The sequence below is a fragment of the Furipterus horrens genome, unplaced genomic scaffold (assembly GCF_987537825.1).
Source record: "Furipterus horrens unplaced genomic scaffold, mFurHor1.1.pri manual_scaffold_10, whole genome shotgun sequence".
Classification (NCBI taxonomy): domain Eukaryota; kingdom Metazoa; phylum Chordata; class Mammalia; order Chiroptera; family Furipteridae; genus Furipterus; species Furipterus horrens.
Window position 1 is genome coordinate 79,740,689 of NW_028327180.1, and position 19,356 is coordinate 79,760,044.

The 19,356-nt window shown below is 49.0% G+C and overlaps 1 protein-coding gene across 1 annotated transcript in view; it reads left to right on the forward strand.

The window, feature by feature from the left end:
* The window catches only part of FSTL4 (follistatin like 4), a 116,670-nt gene extending 104,451 nt beyond the window's left edge, over positions 1 to 12,219 (forward strand). The window contains exons 10-12 of the mRNA XM_090289498.1: positions 2,717 to 2,824; positions 8,745 to 8,854; positions 10,969 to 12,219. Coding sequence (XP_090145624.1) covers positions 2,717 to 2,824; positions 8,745 to 8,854; positions 10,969 to 11,671 — 921 coding nt within the window. The 3' untranslated portion in view covers positions 11,672 to 12,219. The remainder of the gene's footprint in view (positions 1 to 2,716; positions 2,825 to 8,744; positions 8,855 to 10,968) is intronic.
* The last annotated feature ends 7,137 nt before the right edge of the window (positions 12,220 to 19,356 follow it).

Below are 19,356 nucleotides of genomic sequence, written 5' to 3' on the forward strand. Positions count from 1 at the left end.
TTAAGATGTTTCCCCATTATCAACCCATTCTTTTTGTTAATAGGTCAACTGTCAGTCTTACTCTTGCTCTTTTGAAGGTACCATATCGCTTTTTTTACTACTTTTCAGATTTTCTCTTTGGTCTTTAACAGTTTTACTAAGATGTGCCAGGTAATGTGTTCTTTGTATTTATTTTGATCTGGGGTTTTCAGAGGTTCTTGAATGTATGGTTTGATATATTTTCTCAGATTGGAAAATTCCCAGCCATTATTTCTTCAAATCATATGCTGCCTCGTTCTCTCTTGCCTCTTCTTTGGGAACTTTTTTTTTTCTCCTTTTTTAAGTTAGACATTTCTATTGTATCTCACTTATCTTGTTTACTCTTGTTTTCTTTCCCGTTTTGTCTCTTTGTGCTTCAATTTGGGTATGTTCTGTCAATCCTTTAGTTCATTAATTCTATCTTCTGTGTGTAATGTGGATCTTAACAATACCTATTTACTGAGTTCTTAATTTCAGGAATTACATTTTTTTACTTTAGAATTTCAACTTAATTCCAAATTACCTTTCTATGGATCACCTGTGGGTCTATTTTTGTTGTCTTTTTTATGTTGTTTTCAGTTATATAGTCTGTATTTTTGGAATGCCTAGTAGTTTCCTTGAATGCAAAACATTCCATATGAAATATTTCAGAGACTTTAAATGGCTCTCATCCACCAAAGAGGGTTTACCATTTCTTCTGTTAGGCAGGGAGATTAGAGAATACATTATTTTAATCTAATCAACTACTAAGTTGAATCCAAGCTGAGCTGAAGTTTTCATAAGGCTTCCCTGCTAGTCCAGTACGTTCTTCAGGACCTTTTCTCTTCGTTATCAACATGATGAGACTGGAAAAAATTCTGAATTAGAAGAGAGAAGCCAAAAATCTTTTAGACTCTTGTTGCACAGCACCTCGAATAAGAATATGAAATAGGATGGAAACGGTTAAGCAGAAAGAAGAGAGAATGGCTACAGTCCAAACCTAGGGACGTTGTGCTGTGAGGAGGGCAGACAAAAACCTGAAGAGAGGTGTTTAGTCAGGGGGTATTTTAAAGGAGAGTGTACAAGAAACTAGAAATAGTGTCAAGATGGTATCATTGCTGTTGTGTTACGAAGCACTGGGGAGAGGAAGACAGTGCCTTTGGTAAGTGCAGGGAAGTAGCCAGAAAGCTGGAGATGGTAGGAATAGGAGGTGTGGCCATGGACATGAACAAAGGACCTGAGGTATGTGACGTGCAGGAAAATTGTAACGTCCTCTACTTGAGGCTTCAGAGCACAGGAGTTTAGAGCAAAAAGTCAACGGAAACTTCAAAGATGGTGATGAATGGAGAAGAAATAAAATGTATTGCATCAGGATAAGCAAAAATCATGAGTTCAGCTTTGTAAATGTTGAGCTCATCGGCAGAGGAGTGAATCCTAAAGCCGTCAGCATATAGTAGATTATTTACAGCCATGGTACTGGATGAGCTCATCTGGGGAGAGGACGCCAGCATTCAGAGGTCAGGATGAGGAAGATAAGGTTAGAGAGGTGGGAGGCTGAGAAAGAAAATGTTTCAAAAGGGAATAATTAACCATGTGGACTCTTGCTGAAATGTCAGGTGAGAGGAGGATCACAAAGATGAACCTCTGCATCCAACACGCAGGGCTAGAACAGGTCAGTGGAGCGATGAAGACAGAACCTAGATGGGAATGAGGGAAGGAAGATTTGGGACTCTGTAGACAGTTCTGTAGAGAAGTTTCAACCTATGGTGTTTTCTCCCCTAAAATCAGAAAAGCTAGAATCTGCTCAGTTAAAACTGGAACATCAGAAATTACATTGGTGTGGCGTAAGTTATGGTGGCTGAGGTGTGGAAGAAGAAAAGGTCACTGAAACCAAGAAGGAAGTGAGAAAGCGGGGCTTTGGGTGAACCATCTCCGTGGATGTGAAGGCATCAAACGTGAGAAACAAGTGATGGTAGAGAAGACAGTGAGCCATGTGTTCCTGCCGTTAGTGAACAAAGGGAGGGGCTAGGATGTTAGCCAATGACAAGAAGAGCAGGGGTCATAGTCCAGTGGCATGAGCATCACAGAACAGAGTCTTAGAACTTAAAAAACTACTTTGTATGCAGAAGAGAGAAAAGTCACCATTTGACAGGGCCATGGGGGAAGCCCCATCCTCAGGGGGTAGCAGAGTTTCAGCAGTAAGAAGAGAGTCTGCCGGGTGCATGAGTCTGAGTCGCAGAAGCTCCCGCTGAAGCACGTGCAAGGTAGAGGCTGTGTGGGTGAGCTCAGAGTCGGGCTCCGGTGGCCCAGGGGAAGGCCCACTCTCCAGTGTTCAGGCCCTGGAGCAGCCTGGGGACCAACATGGAGGTTGAAGAGGCCCAAAGGGTTCCAGGAGACGAGGGTCCTCAGCTGAGTCCTAAATGGAAACCCAAAGCCTCTGTGTTTAGGCTTTTGCCAAGATACTCTGGGTGTCTCCTTTTAAGTAAAACGTACAACAAGTTTTGAAAAGGGATTAATTATTGACAACCACTATTATGCCTCTGAAGACAAACCCAGAAGAAAGGCAACTACACTGGGCTCCCAAAAGGCTCATGGCCAAGGCTGCTAGGCAGGCCTTCCGCCTACCCGGGAGTGATGGCCACATGCACAAAGCCCAGAAATGACCGCTGTGGCAGCCTCTACAACAGCCATGACCAACTTGTCATTATTTTTTTTCAAGTCCATAGGTGTGGACCCGCTGCCGGCCAAGCTGGCCTATGACAAGTCACATGACCAAGTATGGGTCCTGAGCTGGGGGGACGTGCACAAGTCCCAGCCAAGCCTCCAGGTATGTTGAACACAGGGAGGCCGACCCCCCACCCCACAGGAAAAGCCTCTCCCCCTATTTAATTGTCTCCCACTTCCCTAGTGACTAATCACACTCATCCAAAATATGTCCATAAAGACTCAGGAGAGAAGAGGAAACAGCCACAGGCCAACACCCCTCCCAGGCAACGGACAGAGTACCTTCGGGAGGGCTGCTGTTAAAGATAGGATCCTGACATTTTGACAACCAGAATGTGGCTCCTGGGGTCAAACAGCCATGGAGAGCAGGCAGGAAGGAGGGAGACAGTCTCTCTTCACCTTGGGCTGGGCAGACTAGAGAATTAGTGTCAAAGGCAGCACAAGATACTGGCCAATAGGAAGAGGAAGGGAAAGCAGCAGCAGCAGCAATTACATCCACTGGCAGAAGCGTGTTTGCAGTGTTCCCAATGTGCCAGGGTGCAGGGAAGTTAGGTGGTCCAGCCCCCACAGCAGGCCCTGCAGCCTCACATTCAGCTGCGTTACCCCACCACCCCACCACCCCCACCGCCCCGGGAAGAGCCTGGGCCGGAGAGCTGTGGGACTCCTCCCTCCGCCAGCCAGGGAAGGTCCTCAGCGCCCCTGTGCTGAGGGTGCCTGGTTCAGCCTTTCTCAGCAAGGAGGCGTGAGAGGATGAAGTGCTACAGAAAGTGACTGGCATGCCTGTTTTCTCAGTTCTCCCCCAAACGGTGCGTAGAACCATTCCAGACGCACAGAAAAGTTAATTCATTACATACAACGGATGCCTCAGGAGTGAGGGTTGAATTCTCTCTCAGAACCCCAGCTGAGAAAGGCTACAGATGGAGCCAAGTTCGCCCTGTTCCCAAGACTGGTGAGAGGCCAGGGACACCTGGGTCTAGAGAGGCTGCCAGGGGCAGGACACAACCTCACCATCTATAAACTGAGAGTCTTGTCACTCAGTGGGCTCATCAACCAGTCTGGAGCCCCCATGAGCACGTAGGAGCCAGAATAGAATAAAGGTCACTCAGAATAGAGGCTAAGCCCTCAGAAAAAATTATCATTGATCCTTCTGGCAGCTCTAAGAAAGCACTTAAGGAAACATGAGGGGAGCAGCCACCAAAAATGATTCTTCTAGAACTAAAACTGAACAAAAATGATTCTCTAATTTCCAACTGCAGTAGATAAGTTCAGAAATGCAGTTTCTATTGAGATCCAAACAGTTGCCTGAAAGAACATGAAAATCTCAAATCACAGACCAAATATGTGAAAAGATTGAGACTTGATGTCTCAGAAGTTCAACAGAGAGCATGTCGCTCATGAGCGCCACCTGAGGAACCTGTTTGAGGAACCAGATCAGAGATGTCAAGATGGAGGAAGATAGAGAGGAGAGAGTTGTAGGTAAGGAACCTGGAGAGAAAGACGTAAAAATAAGATGGATGAGGAAAACCTATCTGGAAATGTGCAGTAAGTGCTAAATAAGGATGTTTGGATTAGCAGAGACACACTGAAAGAAGAATCCTGATACCAGGCTATAATTGCAGATAAATTATTTCAGTAAAAATGAGTACAGAGTGGAGGGATGAAGAGGAAAAATACAGTATTCCCTCACTTATTGCGGGTATTACATTATAGACCCCCCCCTGTGATAGGTGAAAATCCACAAAGTAGGAACCTTACATTTATTTTAGTATTTATATATATTTTAAGGCTTTATAAACCCTTCCCACACTTATAATCCATTCCCAGTCCTTTATTAACCTTTTCCACACTTTTATAAACACTACTTATGTTCTTAAACATATTCTACACTCTTAAACCTACGTAACTTTAACAACATACGTATACAGTATCGCAAAATCCCGCGATATAGCGAAAAATCTGTGATAATTAAATATAATATTTTTTTAAATCCTGCAATACAGTGAGGCTGTGATAACTGAACCGTGATATAGAAAAGGACTACTGTACTCAAAAATGCCATCCCATTGGGATAAAAGAGGGTATAGAGAATGTTTGAACTGAATGTCTCAGTCCAAATGAGACAAACTGAATTCACCTGTTAAAAGCAGAGATGATCAGATTGGGCTTTTTAAAAAAAAGAAGAAAACTAACTATAACTTGTTTACAAGAAAAACATAGCATGGTAATAAGATTTAATTTAAAGGGGTAGAAACAGTGATGATAGGGGAATTAAGAGATATGTACAAATGGTAAAATTAGTATCAGACAAGGTGGACCTTAAGGATCAAAGCACTAACCAACATAAGGAGGGACATCTGCGACAACAGCCAGCCAGTATGTATCCAACAATATGACAACTAAGTACATAAAACAAGAGCAATTAAAAATACAAAGGGAACATGATTTAAAATGCACTTAAATTGTACTTATCAACGATACAAAATAATGACATGAGAAAATTAAATAATATGAATAAGAACTTGGCTTAATTAATATATAGGAAAATTTTCATCTGCCAGATAGTTTCTCCACGTGTTCATATGTAGATAAGTGTACCAGAAACCACAAAGAAAATGTTTACAAATATTTCAATTGATATAGACTACATTATCTGATACTTAGAAGTAATTAAAATGTGACCTAGTAAGAAAACACTCCTAAATCATTATAAGATCAAAGAGGAAATTAAAAGGGAAATTATAAACTGTCTCAAAAGCAATGAAAGAGAGAACATTTCATATCAAAACCTATGGGAGAAAGAAAAAGTTATACACAAGGAATATTTGTGCCTTTAAAGCCCACAAAGGAAGTATTTGTGTTAAGGAATTAGAAAAAGAACAGTGACTGATAAAAATAAAAAGACTGAAATTAATAGAAAATAATAAAGAAACAAAGAGATCAACAGATAAATCCTTCTCATACCTGATAAAGGAACAATAACAAAAACAGACAAAAGGAAGACCGTCAGAGGCTATGGGTGCAGACACCAGGGAATGAAACAATTGTAAAATAATGCTACATTGCAATTCTGGGGCAGCACATTTTAAAACCTAGAAGAAATGAAGAAATGGATGATTACTTTTAAAAAAAGTGACCTAAGCAAAGGAAAACAAACCAGAACAATTATCTTAGGAGAGGTTTCTAAAGATTAAAGGTCTACAGGAGGAAAAAAATGTACAGCTCCTTCATTTGTTTTAAATAGCCAATATTCCTATAATTACAAAAACTGATTAATTTATAGTTTTTTTTTATACTATTTGTAATTTCATGAACACATGAACAAAATTCTAGTCATGATATCAGAAGGAGAGCCCAGCAATGCATCTAATTGCTCAAGGAGGGAACAGATTCCCAGAGGCAATGATGGTTCACTCGCAGGAAGTCAGTCAATATTATACACAACACAAACAAATTAAAATGGAAAAAAAAAACCCTGTGATATTTCCAATAAATGCTGAAAAGGCATTAATTAAATGTAGCAGACAGTCTTAATAAAATACCTAAAAATAGAACTAGAAGGAAGCTCCTTAAATGTAAGTAAGACAATTTCCCAGAAACCAAGAGCAAATTTTGCCTAAATGACAAAGCACTAAAAGCATTTTAATTAATTTCGGTAATTAGACTACGGTGTCCACCATCATAACTGGCAAATCTAGAAAATGCGCTATGACAAGAAAATGAAACAGATTGAATAAACCTACCTTCGTTGCTGTCGGCCTGGGTTAGGGAAATGAGCACTTCCAAAAACTGCTTCCAGAAAGGTCACCCGGCATGGCCTTTGTGGTGAGCAATTTGAAATGTGAACCAAAAGCCTCAAAACGGTGTGTTTTGATCCAGCAGCTTGACGTTTCAGAAATTATCCCAAAGTCGTGATCATGGGTATGGGCAAAGATTTAGTTACAATGTTATGTGTTACTGTGTTGTTTATATTTGCAAAACATTAAAAATAACATTCTAATGTTCCCAGATATCCAACACTTGGGAACTGGCCACACACACACTGCTATGATTACAGGAATATGTTTTCACGAAGGAGGCCGCCCCCAGCAGCCAGTGTTTGACCCTCTTGCCCACTCACTTCCATGCCCAGCTTTTAGCTGCCTCTCAGCCTGTCCCACTGGATACCTCATTCTTCCCCAAATGTCACTTCTAGCTGGCTTGTCCACCCTAGGAGGGAGATGCTCAGTCTTTCTTACCCCATGCTGACTACCAAAGGACATCTGATATCCAGCTACATATGTACGCCTTCTGTACCGAGCTCATAGATCCAAGAAATTTGAGGGGGTTATCTTGGGGCCATTGATGTACCCAGCCACATGCTAGTACACAAGCCAAGAAGGGTGTGACTTATTGGAGGGAGCCATGAGGCTGACAGGCCCACATCAATTCAGTGGTCCGTGGAACCGTGTTTTGATGAATAACCTCTGAGTATAGGGTGTCAGAGTGACGAGGTGTGGATGGCACCGAGCTCTGACAGCTTGTCATTTCCCATCTCTGTTATACACTAAAATGACAGGCCTGCTACCAAGTGAGGATTGCATAGCTTCTTGAATTCTCTGGCATTTTCTCCTAGCCTCTAAAATTTGGTTTCCTAATGCTGATACTTCCTTCACACCCAGTTCTCTGAGCTTTTCCTCACGAACCCACCACGGAAGTGTCATTTGGCCATTTTGGCTAAACCACAGGAAAATAACCTCATGCAGCTGGAGAACATCAGCACTCCCAGCAGGTTGGAAGAGACAGCCCTTGTGATTGCAACCTGGCCTTCTGCCTGCTGATCCCTGGGAACCATGGTTCAGAAAAGACGCAAACCCTCAACCTGCCTGAGGAGGCAGCCAGGTGCTGCTGGTCTCGTCCTAAAAGTAAGAGCCAGAAGGCAAATTCCATTCGCAAAAGGAAAAAGCATGCAGAGCTCCAAGCCACAAGAGTCACAAAGCCCCACCCAGACTGTTGAAACCTGGATCCTTTCTTCTGTGCACACGGCCACAATGTCACAGAAGTGTCCAGCCTCCCAGGTCAAGACCTCAGTGGCTAATGCACAGATGCCCAACCTGAGCACAGGGAGCTTTCTGGCAGGACTCCTGAAGCACCCTCCCATTCTAACCACGGACATCACCTGACTGTTCTGCACACCCACGTGCTTGTCCCTGAGGCAGACGCAGCAGGACACACACCAGGGAGTGGCTCGGGTCACCTCCTGCCACGTCCGCAGCAGAGAAAGTGTAACCTTAGGGAAACAGAGGCAGCCATGCTCTGTCACTACCAGTCTGTACCAAACACAGGACCTAATTCTCTACTTCTCACAGCAAGTCCCCTCTGTGACACTGGAACCAGTCCTGGCATTCTACTCTCAAGGCCTCTAACCACATGCCCGGCATCCCCGCCCGATTCCTGCTTTCTCTAACCAATCATGCAGACTCCGCTGCAAAGAACAACTCGGTGGGCCGTGTGTGACAGAGACACCCAACAAACCAGCCCAGGCACCGGGCAGCTGAGGAAAATACACACCCCGTACACCATCCCCCAGTTTAACATTTTCATTATTTAAAAGCACTCTCCTTTTTCCCAGGGGAGCCTAGATGTTGAGAAGGTGAGCTTCCCCGCTGTGGGGCAGCTTGTCTCCAAGCAGAGTGATGTTTCAATTCTGGGGGCCTCCCTCTGAAGCCCCAGCACAAATCCAACACGGTTCCTGCAAGTCCCCGCTCTGTGGTCACCACAGCTGACAATGAGCAGCAGGTCACGCCCAACAGAGCAGAGGGAACCATTCAGGCATCAACTCCTGTCCCACCTCTTCCTCACCCAGGAAGGTCAGGTCCCTGCCTATGACATCTTATTCTGCTTCTGCCCCATGACCCCCAAGACTGTGGCTTGTCCATCATTTCTAGCAGCCTGTCTGCTGGGGTTCTCCAGAGTGTGCAGAGTTCTTCAGGTTTTCAGTCCCCCACTAGGATGGGTTCTCACAGGACTCCTGCTCTGTGTTACAGGTGATCACAGAAGCCAGCACCGGCCAGGGCCAACACCTCATCCACGCCCCCTTTGCAGGAATGGATGACTTCTTCATTCCCCCAACAAACCTCATCATCAACCACGTGAGGTAAGACCCGCCGGCTAAGGTGCCACATGCTCCAACTGCACCCTGTGCGGGGCCCGCTCCTGTCTCTGTGTCCCCCACTCCTCCTGGGCTGGCTTGGGACCCCATCAGGAAGGGACAGAGAACAGACCCATCCTTACTCCCTTAATTGTGCAAGTTCAGGAGGCACCCAGCTCCAAATGCCTTCAGGAGGCACCCAGCTCCAAATGCCTTCAGGAGGCACCCAGCTCCAAATGCCTTCTGGGGCTCAGTGAGGTCAGGGAGTCTCATCCTCAAGGTGAGGACAACAGAGGAAAGCAGGACACAGCAGTGGCAAACTGAGCGCCCTCCCCTTGCTAGACACTCACAGAAAAAAAAAAAAAAAAAAAAAAAAAAAAAACAAGTAGAAGTGATCTCAAACCTATTTTACAGATGAGGAAACAGCCTCAGAGAAGTTAAGACACTGGTCAAGGTCACACAGCCAGGAAATGGCAGTCAGACTAAATGCAAAGCCAGGTCCATACTGCCTCATTCTTTGCTAACCACAGCCCATGGTTCCTCTCAGAGCCCCCAGAGCAGCCATGCAGGGGGCTGGCCAGGAAACAAGGCCCCCTGGGGGTACCTGGTTTGCCACCATTCAAAAGAAGAGGCTCATAATGACAGCTGTGGCCTCAGCAGAGACCACATCCCCGCCTGGCCACACCCCCTCCCTCATCCCCACCGGGCCACGCCCCTTCCTTATTCATTTCAGAGCACCCCTGACACTCTGAGCCTGCCCTTGATAAAGTCATCAAGACCCCGTTGTCAGGCAGCACTCTTTATGCCTTCCTTTAATCTGACATCAAGCACCTTTCTCCAGGAAGAACTGACTCACTGCTGCAAGCTGATGCTGGATTTGCAAAAACAGGACTCACCCATTTGTCCTTGCCTAAGGAGGAGAAGAACCACTTTATGACCCCCCACCCCCACCCTCCCCTGCAGACAGTGCCTGGGGAAGAGCCTCTAATTTTGTTCTAAATGCCCAGCCCCTTCAACAGCAGAATTCAGCTGGGACCTGTAGCTCAAAGACTTGGCGGGCTGTCCCTGGGTGCCCCTTTCACGTTTAAGTTCCTTATGAGAGTGGGGTTCTCTTCCCTATTCTGTCCATGCTCAGCTCTTAAGGCTGCTTCACAGATGGGTTACAGAGGGCACTTTCCCCTCTGCGAGGCACTGGGATTCAAGAGAAAACTGTGGAAGCGATTTTTCTCGATTCCTGTAGGGGTACACAGTGTCAAAACGCCTGTGAGTGAGGGGTCAGCAGAGGCTCTCAGTTCAAAGGGAAGTCCTGCCTGGAGCCCTGCCTTTGGGCAGCTAGCAAGGGGCCTCCAATGAGGAATTTCAGGACTCCAGATGTGAGCCACTTCCACGTCCTGAGCTCTTCCACTATAGCTGCCTCTTAGATTTAATCCTCCCCAACAGCTCTCCAAGGAACTACCCTCTTTAGAGTCACAGAGGCTCAGGCAGGTGAGCACCTTGCCCCAGGCCCTGCAGCTGGCAGGCCACTCCCAGCATCGGGCCTCCTGGCTCTAAAAGTAAAAGCTATTCTCAGCCCCCTGCCAGCATCATATAAACGGCCAGAGAAGCGGCTCCCTCTTCCTGTTCCCAGGGAGAGAGAACACTGATCAGAAGCCTGGGCTTGCTTCACTGAATCTGCATCCTCAAATTCAGACTCACCAGCTCGTCCAGAAGATAGCAGAGCTATAGGCTCTCCTGTCACGTCCTCATAGCCAGCAGAGCCAGGCAGCCAGAGCTGGTCCTTCCCCTCCAGGCCCAGGCCCATCGCTGCCATGAGGTCTCCCGGAGGCTGATTCAGACGCATCCCTAAGGGAGACGCTGTTGGAGGCACTTACCCTCCTCCTTACCATTTCTAAAGACGAGTGCGGGTCATGAAAGCACAGGTCCAGGAACATCTGTAATGCTCTCCATGTCGTTTGAGATCACAGACAAATCATTTAGGAAGCCATCCCCTGCAGCATGGTAGATCTTATCCAAAGGCTGTCAGACCACCGAAGGGTTATGATAACGGGGAGGGAAAGGCTGTAATCCTGTGAGATGAGTGACGGGTCCCCGACCTCTGACCTCAGTTCTCCCCCTCCCAGGTTCGGCTTCATTTTCAACAGGTCTGAGCCTGCAGTTCACAAAGTCGACCTGGAAACCCTGATGCTCCTCAAGACCATCGGGCTGCGGCGGCACGGCTGCCTGCCTCAGGCCATGGCCCACACTCACCTGGGCGGCTACTTCTTCGTCCAGTGCCGCCGGGACCAGGCCACTGCTGCCGCTCCACAGCTGCTGATCGACAGCGTCACGGACTCAGTGGTCGGCCCCAACGGTGACGTGACGGGGACCCCATACACGTCCCCCGACGGGCGCTTTGTGGTCAGCGCTGCTGCCGCCAGCCCCCGCCTGCACGTGCAGGGGGTCACGCTGCGGGGGGAGATCCGGACCCTCTATGACCTGAAAATAAGCCAGGGCATCTCCGACATGGCGTTCCAGCATTCTTTCACCCACAGCAACCAGTACTACGTCTACGCCACGCTGGAGACAGCACCAGACCTGCTGTTCCTGGAGCTGTCCACGGGGAAGGTGGGCGTGCTGAAGAACTTCAAGGAGCCACCCACCAGGCCAGCCTGGCCCTGGGGAGGGCCCCGCAGGGTCGTGAGGGACAGTGGGCTGTTCGGACAGTACCTCCTCACACCAGCCCAGGAGTCACTGTTTCTCATCAATGGGCGACAAAATGCACTGCGGTGCGAGGTGTCAGGCGTAAAGGGGGGAGTCACAGCGGTGTGGGTGGGCGAGGTATGAAGGAGGCCAGCACGGAGCCCAGGCCACCGAGCCCCACCTCGTCCTGACACCGCAGCCCCACGCAGGCCCCCTGTACATTCTTACAGACAAAAGCAAAAACCTGTACTCGCTTTGCGGTTCAACACTGGTCTCCTTGCAAGTTTCCTAGTCTAAGGTTCGCACTGCCAACCAGGCTGGGGTCTTTTCGTTAGCAAGTATGAGGTATGCCTTGAGCTACGATGGGAACCCGCGCTGCTGTGCAAAGGAGTCATTCCGGGCGCAGCCACCTGGGGACACTGTGGAACCGAGGGCTCCTGCTTTCCAGGCAGACACCTCTGTCAGCTGCCTTCACATGGTCCTCCTTGCGGACCCAGCCAGACTGCACCTACTGGGGCGGCCCGGAACCTGGCCTGCAAACACAGGCCCGCAGGGGCTGGGGCTTCCCTCCTGGCATGAGCGCCACGCCTGTCCTCGCTCTGCACCTTTGCCCTCCTTCGCAGCTGCTTCCTGCTTTTCCTTCCATTTGACTTGTGAGCCTGAGAGAGAGCCAACAAGACTTATTGCAGCTTGGGGGGAGTGGGGTGGGGAAATCACTCAGTTTATTTTGGAAGTTTTGATTAAAAAAATAATTTTTTATAATCTCAAATGCTAGTAAGCAGAAAGATGCTCTCCGAGGTCCAGCTCTGCTCATCCCCGCCTTAGGCCTCGTCCCACACATCCCACAGCCAGAAAGAACAAAACGGTCATCAAGGACCCATGGTCGTCTACAGCATGGACACCCGCAAGCGCAGGTCAGGCCACCACCTTGGTAAGGACTCCATTCTGGGTGGGGACCCTAAGAGACCAGGACAAAGCCCACGTGCCTGCTTTTCACCACAGAAAGGAGGCATTTGATTAGCCAGGCCCAGGTCCAAGTCCGGGGCTGACTGCGCTTGCCTGGCCAGGGGAGGGTACGCGGCAGCAGAGTGACCTCCAGGCTCAACGCTGCAACCCCAAGGACACGAGTGGGGTCCGGGCAGTTTCCTTCAATATCCCTTTTAAAAACCAATGACCTTTCTGACTGTGGCCCTGGTCCCTCATCATCACAGTATAGTCAGCACAGCAAGGGTTTTCATATAAGTGTTTATTCTGACACATGCCCCCCCCCCCCCCCGCCAGTAGCACACACTCCAAAACTCGGGGTCAGTAGCACGCAGGCTGGTGGTTATTCTACTCAGTTATCCCAACGTCTCAGGCTAGGGTGGGCTCCCAGAAGCACAACCCCACCAGCCCTGGGAACAGAGCCTGCGTCAAAGCGTCTCAGCACGGAAGAGGCTCCCCTGGGTTCCCAGAATATCCCTTTCCTTCTCATATCAGCGGCCAAAACATACTGGTTCCCTTGCTGGCTCAAAGGGCCGTTTTTCAAGCCTCCTGGAGTTGGGAGAGGTGGCCTCATCACAGACTAATTAGGTTTGCCCCCTTTACCTGCCCCTGTGGCCACGATGTCCCTGTGCTGCTGAGGAATGTCCCTTTTCAGGGAAAGGAAGGCCCAGACCCTGCCTCGCTCTAAATACACACGGCCCCCTTTCCTTCCTACCTGGCTGCCCAACCCACCTGTGCCCCGCCAGCTCCTGGAGCTCGGACCACCAAACACCTGCTCCCTACAACTCCCAGGAGTGTGCCTAGACGTCTACATTCACATTTTAGATTTTTTTAAAGGTACAATATGTAGCTATAGGGTGAGGAAACTGACTTCAAAAGCCAAATAATCAGTTTCATGGTAGCTGGGTTGAAGGGATCTCACCCTTTCTATTCTTGCCTCAAACTCTTGACCCAAACTCCCACTTTTATCTCTGAAATTACCCAACTTGCATGAACTTCACCCTTTGGAAAAATCTAAATTGTGGCAGTCCCTGGCAGAAAACTCCCAGCCCACCGACTGCCAGGCCTAAACATTGGCCCTTCTGGGTTGCAGGATTCCTGAGAAAAAGACCAAACCGGTCTCAGCTGACCTTTTAAACTGGGAGTGACTTGTGCAGCATCTGCTCCTTTTGCTCGATCCCTCCCACTTCTAAATGTGTCTGAGAAGCACATCTGCCTCCCATTGTCCTCGCTGTGCAGTCACAAGGGACCCGCGTGCCATAGACACTGTTGAACTGGAGAAAGCAATCACAGGCCTGAAAACTGAAATTTGCAAATTCACGAAGGCTGTCGGGTAAAAGTTTTTGATCAGAACTGCTTATGTGGGAGGCAGGGGAAAGGCTGGCCCCAGAAGAGGCTCCTGGAACACAATTTGGAAGCAATGGGGTACGAAATCATCACAACAGGTGGGCCCTGAAGCATACCCAGCCAGCAATCCTATGAACACAAAAGATCAACTAACTACTAGTACTTTCTGTTAAAGAAGTATTCATTTAACCAAAAGAATCACCAGAAAAGCCAGTTATCTAGTGAACTCACTATTCCAGCATTACTGAATTTTGAAATAAAATTTCACAAAAATGTAACAATTTTTTTTTCAGAATAACACACACAGATAACCCACACCTGTGGTGACATTAAGGCTTTGACATGGAGGCCCTCATTCTCCTGCCGCAGTGAGCCCAGCGAGGTTCTGGGTCCAAATACCCACCCAGCTCCCCACAGAGTGGTGGTAGGAAGAGGGATCCATCTGTTTCTAAACGATCGTGTGGACTTTCTGCACAAGTGGGCCCCGGCATGGACCGCGCACCTCATTGCAAATTCCAGGCAGCCCAGCCGCCCTGCCCCAGCGAGCCCGCCTATGCTGCCCCAGGTTTCTGCCTTGAGCCTCCAGGTCATTCACGGGCCCTGCCACTCACCCCAGGCCCCTGGAAGTAGCCAGATGGGCCCTGTAAAGACTTGGCCAACTGTACCACCAAGCTTCAGGTACTTCGACCCACAGATAGCATCGCCAGACACAGAAGCTCGGCCCCTGCCATCCCCACCCCCAACCTGGCCCTCTCCCCACCTCCCAGCTCCAGACAGGTGCCCTGGAGGACACCTTTCAACCCCACATAAAGCAGGGAGCTGCCTGCTGCCCTGGAGAGTGGTCATGGCTGAGGCTTCATGTGGAAAAGCAGCCTAGTGTCCGGCCTCGGGCAGCTACAACCTCTCGTTTTCTGTTGACCAATAACCTGTGAACTAAAGGTGATTCAGAACTGAGATGTGAAACAGATTCGTTCCGGATATATTTTTCTACAAGGGGCTTAAGAAGTGATCAAGTGAATTCTCAGAATGTGTTTTATCCAAATACCACAGACGCTGAACCATCTTCATCACCAAACCCCACAGCTTGCCTGCCCTCTCCGACCCTCTTCTTCAGAAGCGAGCCCCCAGGAGAAGGGACTCTGCACCCACCTCCCTCCTACACATCCGCCAATCTACCTCACATTTCCCCCCTGCACCCTGCACCGCCAGAGCGCTGCCTCCATGCCAGGAGGCCAGGCAGGTGACATGGATGATGACAATGTTGACGTGAAGTCCTCAGCCATCCTCCCACACCCAGAACCCAGATCCTGCTCCAAGTGCAGTCAGAACCCATGGTACACTGCCCCTTGCTGCCCAGAATCACAGCCCCAAACACTTGATTGCAGCCCTTTGGAGTTAGGCGACCAAGACTAGCAAGAACTCTGAACCATCAGGAACACCAGCTGTTATCAGACCGAAACTGTCCACAAGAATAGAGACCATGACTTCTGAGCCAAGCCTCATCTCTGAGAGGACCTAAGCGGCACTTCCTTCCGTCCCTATTTTATTCTTTGCTTTCCCTGCTTCCTCCCTATGCCTTGAGCCTCCTGCTCCTACAATCCAAAAGGCAGCTGACCTCACCGCCACACCAGCCTCCAGTGGGAGTACAAGTAAAAAGTCGCTCATAGGGCCAAATGCTACTATTTCTTTCTTCCCAGACTGGCATGTAGTCAAAGCAGGTTTTACATTTTGTTTTGTTTTGTTTTTTTCAAGAGAGTCACTAGCTGCCTTGGGTGTCTCTCCAAAATCATAGAGATCATAGAACAGAGATGCTTTAAAAATGTAAGGGGAAATACATAGTGCCTGACCTCAGGGTGTGAGTGCAAGACCCCAAATACCCCGCGGAAGGCACCCCACCTCCTACTTTGGTCTCCGCCAGATGAGCTGCCAGTTCACTGGGGGGTCTGACCCTCTCCTCTGGGCCTGCAGGCACAACCATGCAGCCCAGCAAGCCTGGGCTCACGCGTGCTTTGGAGCTGTGGGCAGCAAGTGAGCATTAACCAAACACAATGTGTGAAAGCATGGAAAATACAGAGAGAATGGGGCTTGGTCTCCAAAACTCACAGCAAGACTTCTCTAACCAGTGCCGGAGTATTGAGCATATACTTTTTTTTCCTCCTGCAAAGCCACAGTTCACACTCCTCTCTTTTCAAGCTCACCTTAACTAACATGGAACCTCTCCCCTGTGGCCCCAAGAATGTGGGCCATGACCTAGAGGGCTCTAGGTGGCTTAGCCTGCACTCTGCAGAGCAGTAACTGTTGACTCGCCCCTGCCCCAAGCCAGGTGACGTGTGCTCTCCATGGGTCACCATTGCAGGATCAGAGGATGCGGCCTTTTGGGGGCCTCTTCAAGATCAGAGCTTCATTTCTAAGGAAGGGCAACAATTTTGCCTGCTTACGAGGCCCAAGAGCTCTCGAGTGAGCAAAGTTCCTAAATCCAAACCTCCGCCCACTGCCCAGCATGCCATCGGCCATGGGTTTAAGAGTTGTTGGTCCCTTGCTACTTCAGCTGCTTCAGAGACGTGAAGGACAGCAGGCCTGCAAGGCACCCACCCAGAGCCACAGCCCCGCCACCCAGCCCCTCCCCCTCCCCGGCCTGGCCCACGGTGCCCTGCCTTCCCCCATTGCTCCCACGTCTTGCAGGCTGTGAGAGATGACCTGAAAGCAAACTGGGCATGGAGTTTTGCTGGAGGGCTCACACACCCTCTCCTGCTGTAGTCTAGCTGAATGACCCTCAAGTCACACATCCGCCATTTGTCCCGGAAAGACTGTCAGCCCGCCCGCCTCAGAAAACTTTCAGATCTCTCACGTCAAGGCAGATTACGTTATTTTGAGCAGCTGTGTAGACTCCAAAATATATTTTCTGTAATCACCGGTATTTCTCAAAAGGCCTCCTGTAATTACTATACATGTGAATTCTTCCTTATTTATAAAATATATATAAATTATTTTTAATACATCAACTTTAGTAGAACTTTGTACCGACACTGTAAGCGACACTGTATGTGGCATCTGAAATAAGTTTGTGTTTATTCTGACGTCTTACACAGTATTGAACATGCCATGTATTTGCAGTACCACTTGGTATAAAGATGATTCACAGATTATCATAAAGGATTGTCATTGTAAATGCTCTTTTTCTGAGGAATTTACAATAAAACTCGAGAAAAGTTAACCTTTTCCTGGTGCCAGTCTGTTGGAGGCTGTTCACGTGAGAACTGCTTCAGGCAGGACCACTCAGGGTCCTTTTCCATTGCCACCACAGACTCGTGACGGTCACCTGAAACAGCCCTGCTCTGGCCTGGACAAAGGCAGGCACCTGAACCCAGAAGTCTTTTGTTCCCCATGTTGAAGTTTTAGCTTCAACCAACATCTGGCTCGAAACTTGTCATCACTGGCCTTGGCAGCCCCTTTAAATCCAGCACAGTTCCCAGACTCGAATCTGTTCTTGAGGGCAGTCCCTCTTGTTCCAGTTACTATGTGGAATGTGTCAAATGTTCACCTATAACCACAGGGCTGCTGATGTGGAACACCTACTCTGTGCCAGAACTGTGCTAGGTACAGGGGATAGAGAGCTGGACAAAGGAGACAGTCCCTGCCCTCAGTGCGCTTCAAGTTCACTGCACCATGACTATTAGTGCAGGTTCTCCAGAGAAATAGAACCAATAGGTATAGGGATAGGGGCATGCGTGTGTGCACGTGTGCATGCGAGTGTGTGTGTGTGTGTGTGTGTGTGCGTGTGTGTGTGCGTGTATATGTGCAGACAGGGAGAGTTCATTTTAAGGAAACAGTTCATGCAATTGTGGAGACTTATAAGTCCCCAAATCTGCAGGGTAGGCTGGCAGCTGGAGAACCAGAGGACAGTTGCAGTTCAAGCCCAAAGGCAGTTTGTTGGCTGAATTCCCCTTCTTCTGGGGAGCTTGGTTGTCTCCTCTCAAGGCCTTCCACTGATTAGGTGAGGCCCACCCACACTGTGGAGGGCAATCTGCTTCACTCAGAGTCCATTGATTGAAATGTTAATGCCCTTAACAAAAAACACTTTTTGTTAAGTGTACATCTTGAATAATGTTTGACCAAGCATCTATCTGGGTATCAAAGCCTAGCCAAGTTGACACAAAATTAATTACCACAACATAAACAAAGTGTTGCTCCCCCTTTCTCCCAGGGGAGCGAACTGCCATGTGCCAGGCCCTGTGGTAAGCACTCACTAGGCATCTGTGTTAAACTTCCGATACCCCGGCAAGGCAGGTGGTGCTGTTACCTCCATTTTATAGAAGAGGAAACTGAGGCTCAGAGCAACAAAGCCAGGATTGAAATTCAAGTCCTTATAGCCAAAATTCATGCTCTTGACCATTGAAGCTGCTACCCTCAATACCGACCTAGACAGTCTGAACCATGGCTGCTCCAGCCCCACTTCCCTGCAGAGCCCGTGGTGACAGCGGTCACCTATGGCGGGGGCCATGCTCTCCTCTACCTTCTGTCTCAAGAGAGCCAACAGCCCAGACTAGCCCAGGATCTGGGGCCTGGCAGTACCCTCAGGCAAGAGGAAATGTGTATGATTAGAACCCCCAAACTCCTGGCAGAAAGCAGGCAGCAGGAATCTGTTAGCTCACTGCCCGGAGGCTGGGCTCCTCACCACAGACTGGATATCACCTTTCCACTCATAAAGCCCCAGGATGCCGGTGGGGGGGTGGGGGGGCGGGGTAGCACAGGTGCAGCCAGCCACAACGCTTTATCCCGTGTCCCACTGATTCCCTCCTAACAGGCTTCTAGGACAGGAGCAGAGTGCTGTGGCCCAGCCCCTATGTGCCCAGGTCTGGGAGATCTAGGAGGGCAAACTCCTCAGCTCTGCCCACAGCCAGACACCTCTGCAGCCTTCACACTGCATCCACTCTCTTGTTCAGCCACCATTTTCCAATAACCATCCCTGTACCCAGCTCCCACCCACATGCAGCCCAGAGTCTGCAGGAGCCAAATGGACCCAAGAACCACCACTGGCACACAGGACCACTGAGGGGACATGCAGGAGCTCCGAGGGGACCTGCAGGAGATCCAAGGGAACACACAGGCAGCCTTGGTCAGCAAAAGCTTCCTGGATGAAGTGATGTGGAAGTCAGCGAGGGGCCCAGGTGAAGGACAGTGAGGTGAGCGAGCCTAACAGGAACAGCCAAAGCAAAGGGCTGACCTAAGCAAGAACAGCAAGGACATTGGTACTGCAGGCATGACAGCTATGTGGGGGGAGGTCACTGCACACAGTGGGGCCCACGACAGAGAGGCTGCTTGGTGAGGTGCTATGTTGTCATGGAGACAGAGAGCATCCTCTGGGCTCTGGGCAGCATCTCCCCAGCAGGGGCACTGGGGCTCAATGTCCAGGCTAAGTGGAGGGGAAAAAAAGAAGATGCCACCAAGGACAGTGACCATGTCCACTAGCCTGCACTCAGAACCCAGCTGCTCCAGAC